The sequence below is a fragment of the Neopelma chrysocephalum genome, unplaced genomic scaffold (genome assembly GCF_003984885.1).
Source record: "Neopelma chrysocephalum unplaced genomic scaffold, ASM398488v2 Primary Assembly neopelma1_26, whole genome shotgun sequence".
In the NCBI taxonomy this organism is placed as follows: Eukaryota; Metazoa; Chordata; class Aves; order Passeriformes; family Pipridae; genus Neopelma; species Neopelma chrysocephalum.
The window spans coordinates 2,714,415-2,735,993 of NW_020897695.1; the positions used below are offsets into that span (position 1 = coordinate 2,714,415).

Below are 21,579 nucleotides of genomic sequence, written 5' to 3' on the forward strand. Positions count from 1 at the left end.
ATGCCTTTGTGGTTTTTTTTGTTCTGAAAGTGGAATATTATTAAGCAAGGTTTCTGAAAGATAGCAAAATAAGTCTGATTTAGGAGATAAAACATTGGTATGAGATAAAGGTTGATGATTTCAACACAGAACGGGTTCTTGACAGTCTGAATTTATGGGCTAAGGTCTGCAAGTGCTCCTCCTGATTCAGACTGAATTTGTGATAACAGCGATACCTGTTGTTGCGCATGCTGCATGAATCAAATCGTTGAACTGCTTCCTGATACTATCAGTGTTTTCAGTTTCTCCATCTGTATATCCAGCACAACTTCCTGTTTATTTAACAATGTGCGTTTGTTTAATCACTTTTAACGTCTTCAGTTCGAGTACTTTGTACTGAAAGACAAGCCACAAGGCAGATGATCACGGAAATGAATATAACTTTATTCTGTGATGGCAGTCGGAGCTGGGACACTTGTTAGGTATGTGTGTGTGGGGATGGTTCCCGTTCACTGCGTGAACCTGTGACCCAAAACAGTGTCCCGGCTGGAATGTGCAGGCGGTGCAGACGCTGCTGCCACCCACGGCTCGTACGGGACATTGCCCGGAGTGCAGTGGAAAGATTGAGTCTGCTTTGCCATCAGGTACCGGCTTCCATGTGCAAGATAACATATGAGAGGCTCAGTGTGGGACTTATAAAGCAGATTGTGTAAGTTTGTTTTACTAAATTGATGGGATACTTTGTCTGTTTTGCTGTAGATGACGGTGACAAAATCTGCGTTAGATTCATAACCAGAAAGAATTCTGTAGGAGTTGATGCTTTTCCTGTGGAAGGTACAGGTTAGGGAACAGGGCTTAGCAGCCAACATGCAACTGCTCTTGATGTTTTAGTGACATTTTTATTAAACATTCTTAAGTGTTATTTACAACATCTTATTAATTGTGAGGCTCCAGTTGGCAAAGTGGCATACAAAATTGCACAAAAACGTGGATACCAGTACCAGTTTGTGATAAAGGATGGAACCTATTTTTCTTTTTTAATCAAGGATAGATATTCTCTAAAGACTGGAGTGTATAAATAGTTTGATCAGCTTTGCATACAGGCTTTGGTTGCTTAGGGGCAGATGCAATGCTTATTTCATTAGCTGCAGTTCTCAAGTTACTGCTGGTTTGGATCTATTCCTGAAAATGATTGAGAAGCACTTGAAATTCAGATTCTGTGATTGTACTGCATTGAAAAAGGCAACATATTACTGTATTTATCAAGTCATGTAGTATAATACAAAGCAACTTGCTCTTTTTTTCTCTCTCTCCATCGGCACTTCCAAGAGGAAATATAATAAAGATACTGTAACATCTCAATTTCAGTTACTCCAGTAAGGGATGTACAATCCATGCGCTGTAAATAACGACTACTAAATCTGAATTTGCAGAAAGTTGTTTTTGAAAAACAAATCAAAACATAGCAGTGTAACATCTCGGTAATCACACCATAAAAGTCAGCAGTGTTTGCTGAATGTCTTAACAGAACGTAGCCAGATCCTCATAGATGCTCTTTATACTTAGTAATTTTGTTGCTTTATGAGGTCAGTATTTTGGGAAACTCGTTGTCCTCTAAAAAGAAGACCTTGGATGGAAAACAATATCTTAGGCATAACAAATAGAAAAATATTTGCACATTTTAAGAGATAGATGTTAAGAGCTTCAAAGTAAAATAATGTAATTTACTATTTTCTGTTATATTGAAAATATATATTAACTGATGTCAAGTATTAAATAGTTTAATATTAATATTTTAAAATATTTTACCTCCAAAGAGAAACAAATCAATGAAAAGATTGGTGTGAAATCTCTTTGTATGTTTGTTAGTCATCGCTCATCTATAAGAATTACAATGCTTTTCAGAAGCATCTGCTTTTGTGGAAGCTTTTCTTCTCCATGCTCAGTGACTAGGACAAGTTCAGTTCAGTCTTCAAAAGTAGGTGAGACTGGACAGGCTCAGTTAGCTCTCTTACCCTTGATTTCCATAAGTTACTAATCCTGGATGTGTGTGAGCATCTGCTGCGTTATTATGTGGGTATTTCATGCAGTTCATGTAAGGTCTAATAAAAGAGATCACAGATGAAAAGTTGAAGCTCTGGGAAAAATGATACTAGATTCTGCTGTGCCAGAATAAAGACTCCAATCTTCTTCAGACTATATGTAAAATTAGTGTCTTAATAGACACAATAATCAAGTATAATATCTAGTGAAGTCTTTTATCTAGAAGTCTTTGGTACTCACATTACACCGAATTACTAGTGGTTGCAGCGCAGTTTTGAGATACAGCTTTCTGTAATGCCTTTACCACTGTTCTTATATATCTTCCTCAATTAGTTTGTGTTCTTACACAAAGTAGTTACTGTCTTTGAAAGGCTGAAGCTTTCTGAAAAATGACTTATAGTAGCAAAACCTTAACGGTACTTCACAGTTGCATTTTCATCTGTGGTCATTCTGCTTCAGGTTTGTCCAGTGGCTTTGTAGTCAGGGTGAATAGAGGTATAAACAGTGCAAACAGAAAAAATGTCCTTGGGGCTTCCAGATTGGAGAGAAAGAGACTGTATTTTTAGACAAAATTGTATTTTTTAATATACTCACCTTAATTTGATTTCTGAGATCATCAAGTGGACTTATTCAGTATTGCATACATGACAGCTGCCTTTGGATTGCTTTAAAACTATGTGAAACAGCTAAAGGATTTTCATAAGGTGTGGAAAGCATGTTTTCATGCCATGGTAATTGAGATAACAGCTGAAATGGATTTCACTACCAGAAATACATTTCTCTCTAATAAGATCACACATGGAGAGCCTGATTCTTCTTTTCGTTGACCCCATGTCATCTTTCACTGCTGTTACAAATAGATATATAACCCTCTGTGATTGAATGGTGTTATTTTGTAGCCAGTCCAGGCAGAGGAGAGCAACATAACAGCTATACTATAGATATAGTATAAGTGATAAAGTGAAAAGCAGAGGAAAACTGGGCCAAAGGTCCCTGAAAGATTAAGTTCACTAAACATAAGAACAGAAAATTCAGCATGAAAGCACTTGCTCAGTCTTGACCCCGCTCTTACAAGTGTCTAAGAAAACTAAAACTGTGTGTCTGCTCTGCAGCTTCTATGTAATGGATATGCTATATACTTCATTTACACTGTTGGCAACTAGACTATCTGCCTTGATAAATGGCAGTGTTGGCTAGAAATTGCATTGCTTCTGCTTGATTCATAAGAGAGGGGTAAAATGAACAAAGTGAATGAACAGGTTGAGAGATAGTAACCGCTTTGTGTTGGTCTCTTTCACAAGCTATGCACAGGTCTGTAAATGACTGTTGTACCATTTAACTTTTTCCACTTACTATATCATGTTTTCTTCTCTTCATTATAAGTAACAAAAAAGGAGAAAAGAGGAGAGCAGAATATGGTACTGGATCAAAAGGGAGGTCTTGGGGTCTTTTGTTTCTCTTTCGTATCCTCTTGTTTGAAAGGTGTAATGTTATTGCTCTCCTAACTGTCATAGTTTTGTGCACGGAAAAATGTATATATGTGAATGCTACTGACTGTATACAAAATAGTCCTGACAGGTTTGGGGCTTTTGTCCAAGTCAGTTACGCTTTTTCGTATGCTAAGGAAGAAAAGAAATAACACTATATCTGTTTAAAATCTTTAGGTCTGCTGAGTTAGTTGAGTAGTCACATAAAGAAAATCAGGAGGTGCATAAAAGGCAAGCCAGGCTTACCTATCAAGAAAATGGACTGGGTTTTTAGCAACTTATTTTCAGAGGGAATGTTTACTCCTCTTGGGGATGCATGAATTGCTGCAAAAATATCTGTCAAATTCTGCCCAGGATTTGGACAGAAAATTGATTTAAGTGGTCAGTTGTGTGAGTGTGAACAGCTCATCACAAGTTAGTAATGTTACTTCTCTTGCTGCAGCTTGTATTTCCTTGAGTATTTTCAGAACTAAACCCTAAAGAACTGACCTCACTTCTACTGAAGATAAAGGAAAATTTAGCATAAAAAAATAAGAAGAAATGAATTAGTCCCTAAATTAGTAAATTGGCAGAGAGGGTGGAGAGTATCTCTGTAGTGTACCATGTGAGTGATGGATGTGGGGCCTAACAGGGCATTTAATGCAGAATGAAAGCCTTATTTAGCCTTGAAACTACTAAGTAGCAAGGAAATTATGCAAAAGCAGATTGTACAAAATATTCTTGGATCAAGTGATCATGAGTTTACATTGATTTAACAGTAGGACAAATGATGTAGTGCCATGTGGGGATACTTGAGCTCGCTCTGAACAAGCTGTACCAGGAGCTGTAAAGGCCTGGTGTAGCTGCAGAATGAGGATACTGTGGTCGCTTTGCTCCTTTCCTCTGCCCAGACTGTTTTACCTGGTTGTTTTTTCCAATACTTCAGTCTTTTATCCAATCCATCAGGTGGAGCTTTGCACATTGGCCTTAATACTTACCAGCTCTAGTCAGGATATACCTCCTGATACCTCCTAGAATCACATTTCCTGTTGTTTTCGGAGCTGGGTCAGCCTAGTTCTGCATTTCTTCTCTTTTTTCTCAGTACTAGCAACCTGTGCTGAACCTCTAGTATCATGCAGAATTAGGTACTTTTGTACCATGTGCCGTGTTTCTTTCACCAGAGCAGATGACTCTACATTTTAAATGAAATGGCTTCTTTTGCCTTGCCTTGCATCAGCAGCAGGCGACATGTGAGGTGAATGGTGAGAAGGACAAAGATGAATGTGGAGAGGAGGAATGGAGAGACTGGTAAACCACTAGAAAAGAGGAGAAATATTCACAGTGAAATACAGAGGAAGAGCCAGATCCAGACTGAGCAAAGTGAAAGCTGGAGTCCAAAACCAGCATAAAACTTGACACCAGAATTAGTGGAAATGAGTGAATCCTTGTCTTTACCCTGCTTGGTCTGATGGTAGCAGATACTGGCTGCACTAGAAGAATCCTTGGGAGTGGATTCTGATCTACCTGTTGAAAGGAAAACTGTAGACAACCGCTTTGGTCCTTAGTGTCTATGACAGCTGCAAATGCAAAAAATACTCCACTGACATTAATCCCTAGAATTATTTTCCTTCTTCCAAGTTAGTTGAGTAGTTTTGGATTTCTGGTGTTCATTGCTTATGCTATGTGTAAAGGTAGGTATCAATCTCAATTTCCTCTCTGAGTAAAATGACTTTCACAAAAAGTTACAGCTGAAGTCCTTTAATAAGTCAAAGGGATGAATCTTCAATTTGGTAAAACTCATATTATTTTTTTCTGAGAACTTTATTAGCAATTCAGAACTAGGCCTACAAATCAAAACATCTTTCGTCAGGGATTTTTTTTGTTGTTGTTGCAGTTTCGACTGCAATTTATTGTTCGTTGCACAAAGTGAAATTATTGTCCTGAGTAAACGGATATAAGTTTGGAAGTAGATATTTTGTGCATTGCCTTTAAAAACAGCTAGCAATTTTCTGTACAAGAAGGCATATTTACACCTTCATGCGCATAGGAAGTTTGACATCAGCTTTGACACTTAAGGGACAGTGAGAACACTTTGCATTTTATTTTTTCAGAAGAATGAATTAGTTAAAATACCAAAAAAGCAGTATTATGGTAGTGTAGCAAGCCTTCCTTAATAGCATTGGGGTTTTTGTACACTTTACTTATAAGTATTGAAGCCTTCCCCTGATGTAAAGAATATCTAAGACGAAGATATCAACTATGTCATTGAAATGGAATAGTGGTTTCAAGAGGATTGACAGATAAGGGCATATAAGTGAGAATGTATAAGCATGTTCAGAAGTTATTGTTTAATTTCTTAGACCATTAGGGTTAACATTTTTAACACTGGAAATTGATTTTGAAGGGGAATTAAGTAATCACAACTTCGCTGAAAACCAGGATAAAAGCTTCCCATTCTTTCTTTGAGATGAGGATTTCCCCGGCAACTGATTTCTGCAGGTGGACCAGATCATCACGTTTTACATCTCTTGTGAAAGACAATTTCCCTATCACATACAGTGACCCTGTGCTGGGGCCTGATATTCATACTGTACTGAAAGGAAAAATGACTCATGTTGAATTTCAAGATTCATTTTCCTTGCTTTGCTGGTACTAGACTGTTTCTTAAGCCGATAGGTATCAGCCTGACGTGGCACACGTACAGGTTTCTACAAATCATTTTTTTCAGGATGGAAGGATGTGAAAATAGGATCTCTGATAAAACATGATATGGTTGAAAGGGAAAATTTTAGAATTATTTCAGACATGGATTTTTAAAGTCCTGTGGTCTTCCAATACCCACGTTTGCAAATTCATTTCACTTGACTGGCATTTGAAAACAGTTGTTGAACTGTCTACAGCTAATATAGAAAAACAAGATGCTTAATACTGCCTAGTTTGCATTTTCCATTTTGACACTAGCTACTTAATTGAAAAGCAGAACTTTCTTCTGTTGAGGGAATTGGTTAAAAAACATGAAGATATCTTTTGGTGAAAACCATTCTGTGTACAGGTATACTTTTCAAATAATTCTATATTATACAAATTATAGTGAATTAATTTATTAATAACTATAAAGAAACGTATCATTAATAATTATGTGAAAACTTACTATTTACTTGGCAGAGGCTGAAAAACTTGCAACTGTTAACCTGGAACATCAAATTGCCCTTACTGAGAGAGCTCGAGTGCTGTGGACACTGAAACTCTTGAGGAGTATAATAATAAACAGTTGCCTTCAGAATGTGGCAGTGACCTTGAACTTCCACGGAGCTTCACTTTCTTTAGCTTAGGCTAATGATTAACTTTGCTAATGACTGTGTATCAAATTCACCATTGTTTGTATAACTGGCAGTGAAACAGGCCGTGTCTGCTTTTGTGTGGATGATACCATATTAATTTCAAGGAAACCCTTTGTATAAATTGTTTCCTTTGCAAAGTTATGTCTTTGTGCAAGTCCTAATTGCTTCTAATTTACCTCATTTGTCTTTGGACTCTCCAATTTCAGGTTAATACTACAATAGGCACAATATATTTCTTCTTTGTGTGTGTTGTTCTTTTCTCTTACTCCTTATTTAAAGGAGGATGACAAATTCTCTTATTCTGCTCCCTTACAGCAATCAATCTTCTATGACAGATCCCCATGGAGCAGAGGAAGCTACACCCTGAAATAGTCATTATAGGGATGTGAAGTCATCTGCACAGCTTTGCCTCTGAAGGGAGGTTTGTCAAGGCACAGCACTTTAATTTCTGGTCTCAGCACCATAGGGCACCCAGCAGAGATCTACCCACAGCACACATGGAAGCAAGGTGTCCCCAGATTCCTGTAATCTCTGCTGTGGCAACCCTGGACAGTTTGTTGCAGTGTTATCAGGCTCCTGAGAGAATAAGAGTCATGCTGGATTTTTTTTAGGCAGAAAGGTGGTGCAGCCCTTAACTGCATTAAGCCTGGTGGAAATAGTCCAAGATGAGATGAACTTACAGTCCTTGGCTTAAATTCAGGATACTGCTACGTGCTGTGAGACAATCCTACAGACCCTGTGTAGACAAGTGCTGCTTAAGAGTGTTTCATCAGGTATTTAATGGAGAAAGAGCCCTCAAGGTTTGTACATTTCTGAAAAAGCCAGATCCTGCCTTTAGTTGCAGTGGTGTAAATGGTGACTGAGAGCAGAAATTTCTCTCAAGTTGTATACAATTCAGGTACTGTCTACTAAGAGATGGTGAAAGGCAGGAGTTTTTTTAGTCGGCCATAGGAATAAACATGTGAAAGTTTAAATATATATATAGTAACGTAGGTATGTATACAAGTATTTGCTTTTCTTCTCTAAAAGAAGTGACAATTCTGCACTGCTCTTGAATGTCTCAAATACAGCAGAGACTATCGAGGTTTTTGTGAATGGGGTTATCTTTGCAAGGCGAAACAGAGACAGGATATTCAGGGGTATTGATTCTTCCTCATTAAGTTCTCTACACACAAAAAGTCGTTCACACTAAAAAGAAGAAATAAATGTAGCATCCAATGCTTAAAAATTAAATGGTTTGATTCTGTTATAATTACAGTCTAAAACAGCTCATTCCAAACAGAAGCTTTATCCAAGTAATTTCCAGTTGTGTGATATGACAGCAGGATAATTGATCTGTGCAACACACATCTATTGTTCTGGGCTTTTTCTCTTCTCTGTATCAGAGAAGTCCTGCTCCCAGCAGGACTTTGTCTTAGTGTGAGCCCAGGACTGGAGCTGTGGCAGTGATACTTCAGGAGGAGACCTTTGGGAAGTACTTGGATCAGAGCTTATGTACATCTGGTAGCTGGGTAAAATGAGACCAAATCTACAGAAAAGCTTAGAGAGAGGTTTTGTGTTTCCCACAGGCAAATCCAGCACAAGACTTGAGAGCAGTCCATGAAGAAAGATCTGCACCTCCTATGTCCTGTCTGACCCTTCAGAATTAAAGTCTGGGTGAAGACTTTATTTGGGCCTATAGAAATCAGGCCGTTGGGTTCTACATTGAGGACTGCACTGTGGTTCTTAAACCCAGCTGTTATTTAAGCAAGGACTGTGTGAACATGCAAGAAACAATCTGTGACACCTGAAATTACCCGTTTTAGAATTATCCTTACCAATAGAACGAAAGAAGACCAGCTGTTTTGAGATCAGAGAATAGTAAGAATGTTTGCTTACTGATGAGAAGTTCACTGACTTGTGAGAAGTAAAACATCTCAAAAACTATAACAAGTCCTTGTAAATGTATTTCTGAATTACAATTCTTATATTCCACAAAGCTGATGCTGAGGAATAGGAGAAACCATTTTGCTTAGAACAATGTAGAATCATCTGCAGTGGAGTGCAAATGGGATCAAACTGAGAGAAGAAGAAATTAGGCTGTGTGTCAGGCATTATGAACTAAGAGTTATTTGACTGTGAAAGAGCTTCCCAAGGGAAATAATACAAGCCACATTATTTGGGACACCTAAAATTAGACTTCAGAAAGCACTAAAAAAAGTGTACAACCTTGCTTTTGTAGGGAGGTGGACTAGAAAAGGCAGGGTTTGGGATTTTCTTCTTTTTTTGCAATAAATTCTGCAATTGTTGGGCCTGATTCTGTTCTGTGGTGTTTAAGTCAAGCTAAGATTTACATTGCTTCTAGTCTTAGCAAACTGAGGCTAAACACATAGGTTTCTCCCTTCCACCTATTGCCAACTTTTGAAACTATATCTTTTTATTTCTGTCCCTCAGGGATAGTTCAGATCCTGCTCTTCCAATTATAAATATGTATATTTAGAGCAGTGGAGAAAGAGCACATTGCCTTAAGGACCTTCTTTGGCATTTCCCTCTTGTCTGGCTCTTATCATACATTAGAACTGATCAATATGATATTCCTTTCTTGTTTTTAATTCAGAATTTATTTAGCTTATAATGTGCAAATCCATAACCTCAGCATGATCTAAAGTTATTGTGTGAAATTGCCAACAGAATGAGGGGAGAGGTAAATGAAATACATTCCTTTAACCAAGGAACAAAGGCCTCCAAGTAATGTGTGTTGATATACTGAAAGTGATGCAGTCTTCTCCATAATTTTCTTTCAATACAAACCACTTGAGATAGCAGCAGTAATACAAAAGAGGTTCTCATAGCCAATCCTACATATTAAAAATTGTAGATTGTGCAGTTATGACTAAATCCTAAGAGCCAGTTGTTTTGTCTTGTAAGTTAGCTTGAAGATGCCTGCCTTTATTGACATACAGTGTCTACTTCTGAGAGTGGCAGCACTCCTTTCAAAGCCCACTTGAACAAAGAGAGCCCTTATGTGGAAAATGGTTCTTCATTGTGTAGGCAATACCCTGTAACAGTTGTGGTATAAAAAGCGTGAATTTGCCTGTGTGCACAAAAGCATGCCAAGGTCAGGACATCAAGCCTCTGGATATGTGGTAAGAGACGAAAGAAGGCACATATGCAGAATTTTCTGAAAGACGGTTCATTTGTAGAGGATTTGAAACAGCATGGGAGGAAATCTCTACGATGTCTAGAGGATTTCATTCGAGGGCTGTTTTCTACTGCCCACTGAAATGCATTTTTTCCTGCTGTCACTGCACAGGAGGATTCAGGATATGGGAGTAGGATACATGATGAACACTTCCTCTGCACTGAATATTGGGTTGTAGATGGTCACACAGTTTCTAGTCCTGGAATTTAGGCTGCATCGTTTGGAGGAATGGGTGCTGGGGCAAGGAATGGTGGAGAGGCAGCTATAAAAGTCACCTGATGGCATTTCAGATTGTGACTTCTAAATACCAAGGTCTGATTCCCATTTCCTTTCTTTCACTGCTACTTGCCTCCAGTGTGCTTTACCTCCTGCTGCCATGCATGTGGTCTGCCACAGAAGCGTGGGTTGTATTTTTTTTTCTAATTTGACTAGGAGCATATTTCCCATTCTAAATCCTTAATGAAGACAAAAGGCCTGTATTGCAGGGTAGGAAGATACTAACCCAAAACATATTATTAGCTGGGAAGACTCATTCTCCTTATGTCTGTTTTTGAATGGTTTAACTGAGGAAAAGAGATATCTTCTGTTAATGGATTTTTGAATAGGGCAACAATGATGGTGGAACGGTGGGGACACTGTGATGCCAGCTTTCTTGGAATGTTTCCTTAAGCAGTTATTAAAGTGGTTGAAACCAATTCTGTTAAAGATCAGGGTGCTTTGATATGTTAGTCCCTTGCATAGCAATCTCTCAAGGGAGGAAGCGAGTGTTTCATAGACTCCACGTTTCATCTCCCACAAAGTATTTTACAAGATACAGCTGAAGGAAAATACTCAGGTATTATCTGGATGTTGTTCACATACACTAAGTAGGAAGTGAACATTTTAGCTTCATTGCCTCTTCCAAACTATCCCTCTAACAAAACAGCCAAGTATTCTCTTAAAGACTGCAACTTGCCTCATTTCTATGTTGTCTTCTCTGCTGAACTTTTCTAGATTTAACTTTTGTACCTCCTCCTTATACTGGTGATTCTGGATAAGCATGAAGTGCATGCTTTAAAAAATGAAGGGAGAAACGAGGCGAATAGGGCCTGGGAATTGTCCTTCCAACTTAACATCAATTTCTAGTAAAACATCAAAATGAGAAAAAAATTTTTTAAATCCTTGGAGAAGACAGGAAAATGAATTCTCATCTACGGAGATGCGTAAAGAGCAAATCGGTCAAACCAATGTAATTTCTTGCTAAAATAAAGCCCTGCAGAAAGGAAAGATATAGCAGATGTCATATTTTGCATTATTGTAGGGCTTTTGACACCGTTTCACATGACATTATGAAGAGTCTCAGAAGATAGTCATGACACAATGGATGTAAAACTATATGTAAAACCATATTCAAAGCATTTATCCAAGAGTTGCTAGCAAAAGAATTTACCAAGTATGGCTTGCAGAAAGCTCTCTTTGGCAGTGCCTAGGACTTTCACTTGCAACTTTATTGATGAAATACAGGAGTTGCTTGTTAACTTTACAGATGACTAAGAGGGAATACAGTCATGCCGAGGGCTGGGTTAGAGATGAATATCAGTGAGTGATGCGCTGTCATTCTGTAGGAGATTTAAAACAAAAAAAGCATATAGCTTTTTTATGAATATGTGTGTCTGTTTTGTCAGTGTATTACTAAAGAATTGTGAAAAGTTAACATCTAAAAATGGCAAGAAAAATATGGGTGATTTTAATATTCGAAATGTCTGGTCTTTACAAGCTATAATTTGGTAATGGAAGCTTTCATTTGTAGAATAATTTCTTCATTTATTATTCAATCATTGGGGGGAGTCCCTCTTTTTTTTTCTTTCTGTAAACACTGAGCAAGTCCACTGAACCTCATAAATTTCCTTACTCTGTTGTTAGAGCAGCAAACCTCTGGCATAAAAGTCAACAGAGTTTTTGTCCCTGCAGGAGTGTCTACATGAGGTCAGCTGTGATTTGTTCTCTGCGGAATTGCATTTCAGGGCCACGGGCTAGATTAAGGCAAGACATAATAGTTAAAGTTGGACAGGCTGGTATCTATGTGTTTGGTACTCATGGCACTTGTCCAGATCTATGAGCTTGCTCTTTAGATGAATGTTGTCATCAGAGAACTGTAATGAGGCTGTTCGTACTGTAGTTTTGGAAGCAGTGCAGTATAAAAGTCTTCAGTCTGCTGAGAGCTAGATATTTGGCCGATCTTAAGCTTGCAGTATATAAACACATTCCTCTTTGTTTTTTCTTTTTATTCTTCCCACTTTTCTTTCTCCTCCCTACCTTCTCCTCAAGGACATAGACTTTGGCTATATTTTTCATAGTCGTGTGAAGCTAGAAATCTGAACGGATGCCTGTGCCGCCACCGCCACCACCACCTCCTCCTCCACCACCTCTACCACCCTCTGGAGGGCCCCCTCCACCACCACCTTCTGGAGGGCCCCCTCCACCACCACCTTCTGGAGGGCCCCCTCCACCACCACCACTGGTAAGATTGACTTTTCATTTCCATTAGGAAAAGCTTAGCTATAGTAGCCAGCTCAGAGCCCACAGGATTTTGGCATGGATATTCACATCAAATACCTGGGGCAGATGTTTGTTTTGCTGGCATTTGTTCTTCATTACAGCAGTGGTCTCCAAAGTGATGTGTGTGAAATGACTCATTAATGTGCAGGAAGAAAACACTAGAACTTCTGTCATGCGTGTGTATGATTTATAAATAAATAAACATATGTATACTGGGGTGCATGCTCAAAATTTCTTTTACTGTTGGGGTGCAGGATCAAAACATTTGGAAACTATTGCATTATGTGAGAATATGGTGAGAATTTAACATTTATGAATACTTCTCCTGCCACAGGGAATTCATTTTTGTACTGGTAATGTGCAGGGTGGTAAGTATTAATTTTTTCATCCTCTTTCTTACAGTTCCTATTAAGACTCACAGTGTTCAGCTGTAGGTTTTGCTCTTTCTAGCACACGCTGTCTTCCTGGGGACACAGCACAATATGCTTTTGTACATGTGCAGGAACAATTACCGCTTGTAACAGATCATTACTGTGTGTGTCATGAAGTAGAACATGTGCCTTGCCAACATGTTTGCAATAAGACGAGGATGCTCTGAGTGGACTTTCAGAGTACTACGTTTTCATACCTTCACAATCAAATATTGTACCTATGGTAAAACACGTTTAAGTAATTTCTTTTATTCTGCAATCAATTGGTCATAGCCTGTTTCTGCTTTGAAACTCTTAAGACTGTTTTTGAAACAGTAAAACCTGGCATGGTTGTGTTCAAGTCATAAAATCTTTCCTGACTATTTTTCTGTCAGTGCTGTACTTATTTGCAGGGTATGGTAGTCCCTGTAGTAAAACAGTACATGGTACTTCAACTGTAATTCTAACTTTTTTTTTTTAAGAACTTAATTTCTCTGTTGCATTCCCTGGCATCTCTGCCTGTTTTGTTCCCAGGAAGGTCTGTTGATTTTGTTTGATAATGTTCAAATGCTCTCATGTCATCTTTTTTTCCAGAAGGAGGTTTCCTTGCATGTTGCTCTCTGCTACTTTATAGGCTGAACCATTTTGTAAAACTCTCCATGAGTTGTGGAGATGAAGAAGAGGAATATAAAGACAGCAAATGAAATAAGCAGTGTTTGATTCTTTCTAGTGTTCAGTTTTAACTTTGGCACCATGAGCACTGTTTTCAATTAGCAATTCTTCTGGCCAGGTACACAACCTATAGTTAAATGCTGAAATAAGTGGGCTGCATATTGTGAACAGCTTAATGTTCACAGCTGCAATTAAAGTCAACAGAAGCTGCAAATGTCCTTATCCTAAAAAACTGAACTTCTTAAAATATCTAGAGACATTTTTAGACTCCTCTAACATATACCAATTGTGAATGACTTGGGAAAGCTAAGAGGACTCCTAAGGACCACTATGAACAAGTTTGGAGTTTTTTGTTTCTCCTCCTTTTCTGATGACTAAAACCACTACCATGATAGGGTTTTGGTACAAGAAGGCTTGCTTTCATGTGTTAGTTAGATCATTCCGTTTCAAGTGGGGTGATCTGTGCATAAAATATAGAAAATTTAGAGTCAGTTTTATCTTGGTGATACAATACAAACTAAACGCATTTCTAAGTAATGTCTGATATTAAAATAATCTAAATAAATCTAAATAATGTCTGATATTTTAGTAAGTGTTAATACTAAAAAGAGCACATGAACCAACGTAAATAATTAGTAAAGTAACATGGCAGAACATTGTTTTTTCTGTAACAGTAAAATGACCTTTCCCTGTCAAAACTGAATGAGAGACAGGATCTGAAATGCCTGGTGAGTTCAGCAAAAGCAGTGTGTCAGCTCTCCAGCTGGTGCCAAGTTACGGAGTAAAATCTTACAGTTGGGGAGTCCACGAACACTTGCTACAGACCCTATTTTCTTTTACTAGAAAGCTCTTTTCTAGAAATTGGCATCTGTATTTTACAGTTGCTAAGCTGCCCAGCTGTTGTTACAGCTGTTAAATTTACCTTTGGGAGATGAAAGAAGGAAAAATTTTAACAGGCGTGTAGCTTTAAGGAAAACCTTCAAACCAAGTAAGTATTGTTTGGCCAGCAGCTGGAAAAGTTCCAAAGTAAACAGCACTGTGATTTTTATTATACTGGTATAATTAAACCAGAGTAACATTTACATGTTAGCAATTAAAAGTTAGGTTTTAATTTCGCTTTTGATATGCGAGTGAGCCACTAGTTTAACTTACTTGATTTATGTTAAAAGAAAAATGTCTATGTATAGGGTGGAGTTTTAGAATTCTGTTGTTTTGCATGGTGCCCTTGCAGGGGTACCATAGACTTGTCTTGCTTTTCTGATTATGGATAATAATCATACTTTCCTCTTGCTTTCATTATCAAGAGATTTTTAGAAGATGTAGTTCCCACATTCTGTTTTTCTCTGCACATTTTCTTTGTGAATATTGTGAGCCATGATCCCAAATAATTTTGCAGTCTTTGCTTTGTGGAAATTCTAAGCGCTGTTGGCACTTAACTTTTTTTGTTCTGTTAACTACTTCTTAAGGTAGAATAAAGTTAGGTTCTTTCGTACTGTTTTCTAAGATTTTTTGGACTTGCTGATATTCTGTAAGCACTTGTACTGAATTCTGCTCTCAAAAGTTGTCGCAAGGCAATACTAAAGTGAATTGGAGATGGTATTTAAGACATGCTAGGAGCCACCTGTGCCCAACAGCTGAAAAGCTACAGGCTGTTAGAGCAAACTTAGAAGCAAATAAAGTGGATTTCACAGGAGGGAATACTAGGGTATCTGCCGTAGCAGATGTAGGTGGCTGAGTCAAAATGTAAATATAGCTAATTGGATTAATTGAGCATGTCTTCAAATGCCTGCCTTCAGGGGGTCATAGATAAAGATGAGAGAGATGAGTAGGCAGAATAAAACTGTGCCCCAGTGTGTTTTCTGGCACTGGCTTACAGAATTCAGATCTGTTCTTGTTCGCTTTTCCCCTCTACCTTAATAAAGGAAACTTGGAAATGAGGCATTAATGTATTTGTTCAAAAGCTGTTTCAATTTATGGACATGTGTGTGTCATGTAAGGTGAGTTTTTTAATAGGGTTTTTTAGTTGTTCTGGGGGAAGAGGGTGGTGTATTTAGAGTTTTTTAAAGCTTTCTGCTAATGAAAAACTTCTTTTTATTCCCCCTCTGTTTCTTTTAACACTCTTGTCTTTTAGTTTGGCATGTGGCATCCTGGTTAGTTTTGGTTTGTCATACTTTCTGGAGGAGGTGCCATCACTGAGACTGATTAAAAATTTTCTTTGCCTAATTTCCCAAGAAAACCATCAAGAGACAATTTTGCTTTGATAAACCATGTTCACTTTTCATGTGCAGTGAAGGCTGCTCACTGCCATGTAGCCTGCATATATATGAATTCCTAATGCTAAAATCAGTCATCACCTATTAAAATGTTAATGCTGAAGGAAGCGGGAATGTGTAGCAGCCCTGCTGGATTGTGCCTTATTCAGAGAAGATGTTTGTTTAATGATTCATATGTTTGTGGAGTTTAAAAAAATACTTCTGTTCTCTTTAGAATTGTTATTATTAAAGTCTTAGCATAGAAATTAAACCCCAAAATCACAATGGATCAGATGGTTAAAGCCAATAAAGTGGCACCAGGTGTTTATTTGCTGCCTTATGGTATATTGAAAACTAGTATAGCAGGAGAAGAAAGGAATATGCTTACTTTGGTGATAGAAATGTGAAACTCGAAATAATGATGAATGCTAGACTGGCATGTAGATTATTCTTAATGATTACCTGATTATTATTTAGTTAAAATTAAAAAAAAAAATGACTTACTGTTGTCAGTGTTTACGAACTTTGTTATTCTGATCTTATTTTCTACTCTTGTAATATGAAATTCAGAAAAGCAATTCATCATGATATAACACTGTGATAAATGCCTAATTTACACAGAGGAAGGATTTCCAAGGCTCAGAAAAACATCACCAGATAGTGTTCCTTTGCGGGGGGGAAGGAGGGTTGGTTTTTTTCTCTCCTTCGTGCAGCTGTTAGAGTGCAAACCTTGCTGAGCTGTTTCCTTCAATCTTCCCAAGAAATTCAGAGCTACAGTGTTTATCTGAAGTTGTGTGGGAGTTGGTTTTGCTCCTATGACATTTAGCACTACTGTTCTGTGGAAAGAGAACAAACAACATATGTAAAACATCCTGGCTGAAGATAATGATGATTTATGGTATTTTGATTTGGTCTTACCAAATATAGTATGAGAGAATGTGTGCATACGCATAAATGTTTGGGCATAGTTGCTAATTATTTATTGTAAAAATTAAGATAATTTCTCAAGTTTTCATTCAGAACCCTAGACATGCAAGTGTAACACTGAAAGAACAGAATTGTGCATGGTGCCAATTACAAAATATGTAGGAATGTGTTTACTAAAATTTTATGCGAGCCGTGAGTAAGATGATATTTATTACTTTGTCATGAAGTTCCTAGGCCAGGACATACTAAATCATAATGTTTATTGCTGATAGGTAAAACATACTGCAGTGAGAGGGAGTGCAGCTTGGTAATCTTGTTGATAACTGAAAATCATGCAGACTGTGCTAAGTGCTGGGCAAAGCATGGCTGAAATTTTTGAGAGCGTTTTGTTCCGGCCAAAATAAAGGAAACTGATTTATAGTATTTTAATATATCATATCTCACACCAGTCTGCTTTCATAAAAAGCGACAGGCAATTATGTAGAAAAAAACGCTTTGTCTTTGTGTAGTTTATTTGACTTAATTTTCAGCAAGTGGAAAATGGGGAACTGCATAGCTATGGCATCTCAAAGTGTTGCTGCTGTAACCTTCTACTCTTGTAGTCATCAAATACAGAAAGGGCAAGTGGGAACTGTGAAGATGTAAAGAGAACATAAATACTAGGTTGGCATTGCTCTGTTTCATCTGGAGACAGATACAGGGGCATGTACTGCTAAATGTCATAGGAGCACATAGGTGCTAATCTTGAGTGCTTTACTGAGATCTCTTAGGTCACCACTTTTAATGTATTTAGGTGGTGAGTTCTGTTTTGCAGGTTTCTTCATAATGTCGTGTGTTGTACATGTCTGAATGGAATGGAAAGCATTTAAAGAGCATTCTTTGTTTTTAGTCTGTGTAATTTTCCACACACAAGTATGGAAATTGCAGCGTGTTGTAGAGTTACCAGCTGTAAATGATCAGGCCCAGCTACTAGAAGCAGAGAGCTAATAGGTTAATTTACCATTCTAATCACAAGGTAATAATGCCCTGAAAAATCAGTGCCCCATCTGTAGTGTATGCAATGGCTACATATTAAATTCCATCTGTCAATTAATATTATGCTTGTAGCCTTTTAATTAAAAGAGAACTCAGAATTATAGCAATACTTGAGTAGGACTTCTCTGCGTGGCCGAAAGGTGACAGTGCAAGAAATGCTAGTTTGTTGTTATTCTCCTCTCTGAGGCTGACCATAATTTTGTCTGGATGCTAAAAGGCATTTCAGAATGGTCAGTAGCTTCTGCACATGTAACTGGGTAGGAGAAATGGCCTACTGTTCTTAGAACAGAGAGATTAAACTGTGATGCGTATTAGCAGTCACATGTTGAATTTTTTGTTGTTACTACTCATGGTATCCCTTGTCAGTCTGGGGACCCTTGTATGACAGACAGAGAGAATAAACAGCGGTAGTGTCACCAGCTCCCATGGTGGTGTTTTCAGCCTTGCGCTGTTTGACATTTTCATTGCAATGCCAGGGTCTCAGGATTTCTCGTTCACCTAAGAGTTTTCACTTCTCTTTTCACTGATGCAGAGAAAATCATAGGAATTTGAATCCCAGAAATTTAGAAATCAGAAGATGAAGTTCAAACTTATTTTTGAAGCCAGTCTTGGAGTATTTCTGGTATTTGACTTGCAATCTTTCTGGACTGCTGCGAAACACTTCTGGAGTAGTTTAAATTTTATACCACCTCCATTCTAACAGCTTCTGTTACTGTGTACTTTTTAAATGAAAAAACAGCAAGAATTTACATTTCAAATGTGGGTGTCAGAAAGTTAAACACCAACAGAAAAACTCAATGGCTCAGCAGGTATAAATCATCATACTGATTCTGTTGCATTTTTGTATTCAGGTACAGAAATTTAGCAACCCACATTGGAAAACTTTTAAGTAAGCCCTTGTTAATAAACCCGCTGCTCCATTTGAGGCAGGAGCAAGAGAACCTTTCAGTACACGAAATTTTATATTGTCTGATAGAACAGTGCTAACATAAAATGCAGAGGGTTTTATTGGGTGCAGTGTCACTGATTACTGGTAGTCTTTGAAATGGGCACTAGGAATATAGATGTGAAAGAAAGTACCTCCTGCTATGCTATTTTTTTGTGTTCTATTCCCTGCCATTGTGTGTGCTGGTAACTTTAAGCTGGTAGGTGCTAATGCAGAGCAGGCACCAGGTTCTGCTAATACTAAAACGCCTCTTTATTTGGGACTAATGCCAGGACTAGGCGGTGGCTGTAACACTGGGAAGAGATCTGTAACAACTTTTGCACAGTACTTCCCTTGCTAGAAGTTGAGCAACAAGGTCTGTGTAGACACAGCCTAAGTACACACATTGCTCGATGACCTTTCCAACCCAGCAGGTTCAGATTGCAGAACTTCGGGCAATGGTGGCCAAGATCATGGTTAATCAGTGTTGAGCTGGGTGTAGATGGAATTGTCAAATGCTACTCCTGTTATTCTCTTGAAACAATGTTTTGATTAGCTGCCAGGAAGCTATTTGGCAGGTCCCCTCTTGTGGATTCTCTCAGAAAAGTTGGCTGGAGAGTGACCCCTCACCTGGGAAGCATTTGAAGCTCAGCTTGCTAGGAGACTAAGAGATTGCTGTTTAACCAGGTAGACCAAGTGCCAAGAATTAATTAGTTTCATCCTATGCTACGCAGCAGAAACACAAGAAGAGGCTCTGATCTTGAGATTGACTGTGCAGGTGGAGTCTTGCACCATGGCAAAGTTTTCCATAATTAAAGACCTCTAAGTCACAGGTCAGGGCTCCCTTGTGAATAGAAACAGAACTCACACGTACCAGATCTCACAAGCTTCTTTAGAAACAAATAGTTTAAAATATTTAAAATAAAAGAAGTCATCTGCTTTGTTGTTGAGTCTTGTTGGATTTTCCTTAAGGTGGAAGGGGGGGATTGTTTTGATTATTTTATTTTGCATTTGACAGTGCATGAATGAAACTACACCTGATGCATATGTAACATAAATGCAAGAAGGATGATAATGCTGGAAACTGGGTTTATTATTTTATAAGTTACTTGTTTTTGTTGCTATTGCTTTTCTTGGCACATTCCTCGTGGAGACTTTAGCTGCTGGTTTGAGAATTCTTTGTGGAAGCACCACTCTTGCCTCCTGGGCAAACTGCTTCTGCTGCAAATATAAAATCATAAATTCTTGGCATAATTCTAAACTAGCAATAGTGGATTGATCTTGGGAAAACAAGTTCCTCTGGGGTTTCAGATTTCATGTTGAGCTAAAAATGCATAGATGGCTTTTATGATCCTATGCTTTGTCAAGGAAGACATGCTGGTCAGCTTCCATGTTTTACTTTGTTCCAAAACAACATCATTCTTTCAATAAAAAGTTTGACATTGTAGTTTGTTAGAATGTTCTGGAACCTTACTGTCAATATTATTTTGTTTCTGTCAGTTCTGGTTTTGAGAAGGATGAAGTCTTTTAAAGGCTAAATTTATTTAAATACATTAGTCCTGATGGTTACAGAGATCTCCTTATGGAACACTTGTGGTCAGCAGCTTGTGGTTAAGTGGAAGGAAGTTATGGAGTAAGTCGATCATGAGCAGGTCTTCCCTGTTCTAAGTCCATTCTTTTTCATCATCAGTGTTCCCTGAAGGGTATTTTAGCAGATTGTTGTCCCTCGAGGCCCCTTACTCAAGGTCTGTGCCCTTCAAGACTGTTGTGAGCACCAACCCTATGCCTGGCTTTCCTTCAAAGGAATAGGAGCTTTGTGGCTGGATGGGGGGATCCAGTCATAATCTCTCCCTTTATGTTCTCCTACTTGGAGAATCTTGTGGTGCCATATGGGCAGTGAGAACACTCATCATCTTTCCTCAGATGATTTACCAACTCCAAACAAGTTGTGTTTTCCTCTCAATATTCTCAGCCATCTCTGACATGACGCACATAGCCTTACACAGCTTGCTTCATCTTATTTGCCCTCTTTCCTGAAAATCTGTGTTTGTCTACACCAGAATTTCAGTTATTGTTAATATAGGAATAATATTTGGGGAATTTTTTTATGTTTTCAGTGGCTCATGCTCTTCCTTGCTGCTTTGTAGGTCCCTAATTTAAGGTTTAAATGCTTTAGTTGTCTCTCACTATTGATGCACAGTTTCTTTGGCCAGACTTGGCACTATCACATTACTGACTACATTGCCTATGCAGCTATTGCTGGTTTTGCCCTGTCTGCTGTTTTACATGCTGGTTTTAATTGTCCATTGCCATGTTTGTAGACTTTTTCTTTTGCATTTCTTAGTTTAAGTTGGGTCTCTGAATTATGTCAGATTGGATGCCAAAGAAGGCTAGGACTGGCCCAAGAACTCCTGTTTTCATGAATATGTGCTCTCTGTTATCAAATATTCCCCATCCTAGAGCTTTCTGCTCATCCTTTATCTTGCTGCACTATCTTTCCCTTCCTTAAAAGCCAAACCTGAGGTGTTGCATGTTGTGTTAGTGAAGATCACTTACCTCAGCCCATGCCTGTGCAGGTTTGGCTGAGGATGGGAGAGAAAAATAAGAAAGGAAAGGTTTGTTAAGGGGTGTCCTCAAACTCTTCTATTACTAAAATGTATGCTGCTTATGCCTTCTACCAGTATCTGTGTTTGATCTCTGCACTGAATTTTTTTTGTTGTTGTCATGTAGGGGAGAAAAATTGGTGACTGGAGAAAGGAAGGGTGATTGCCATCAGATTCATAGAAATAATTAAAATCATCAGCAAAAGA

At 38.2% G+C, this 21,579-nt stretch overlaps 1 protein-coding gene across 1 annotated transcript in view; it reads left to right on the plus strand.

Moving 5' to 3' along the window:
* Positions 1–1,866: 1,866 nt before the first annotated feature.
* Positions 1,867–21,579, plus strand: part of WIPF3 (WAS/WASL interacting protein family member 3) — a 32,013-nt gene continuing 12,300 nt past the window's right edge. The window contains 2 exon segments of the mRNA XM_027675316.1: positions 1,867–1,961; positions 12,318–12,510. Of these exon segments, the coding sequence (XP_027531117.1) occupies positions 12,373–12,510 (138 nt within the window). The 5' untranslated portion in view covers positions 1,867–1,961; positions 12,318–12,372.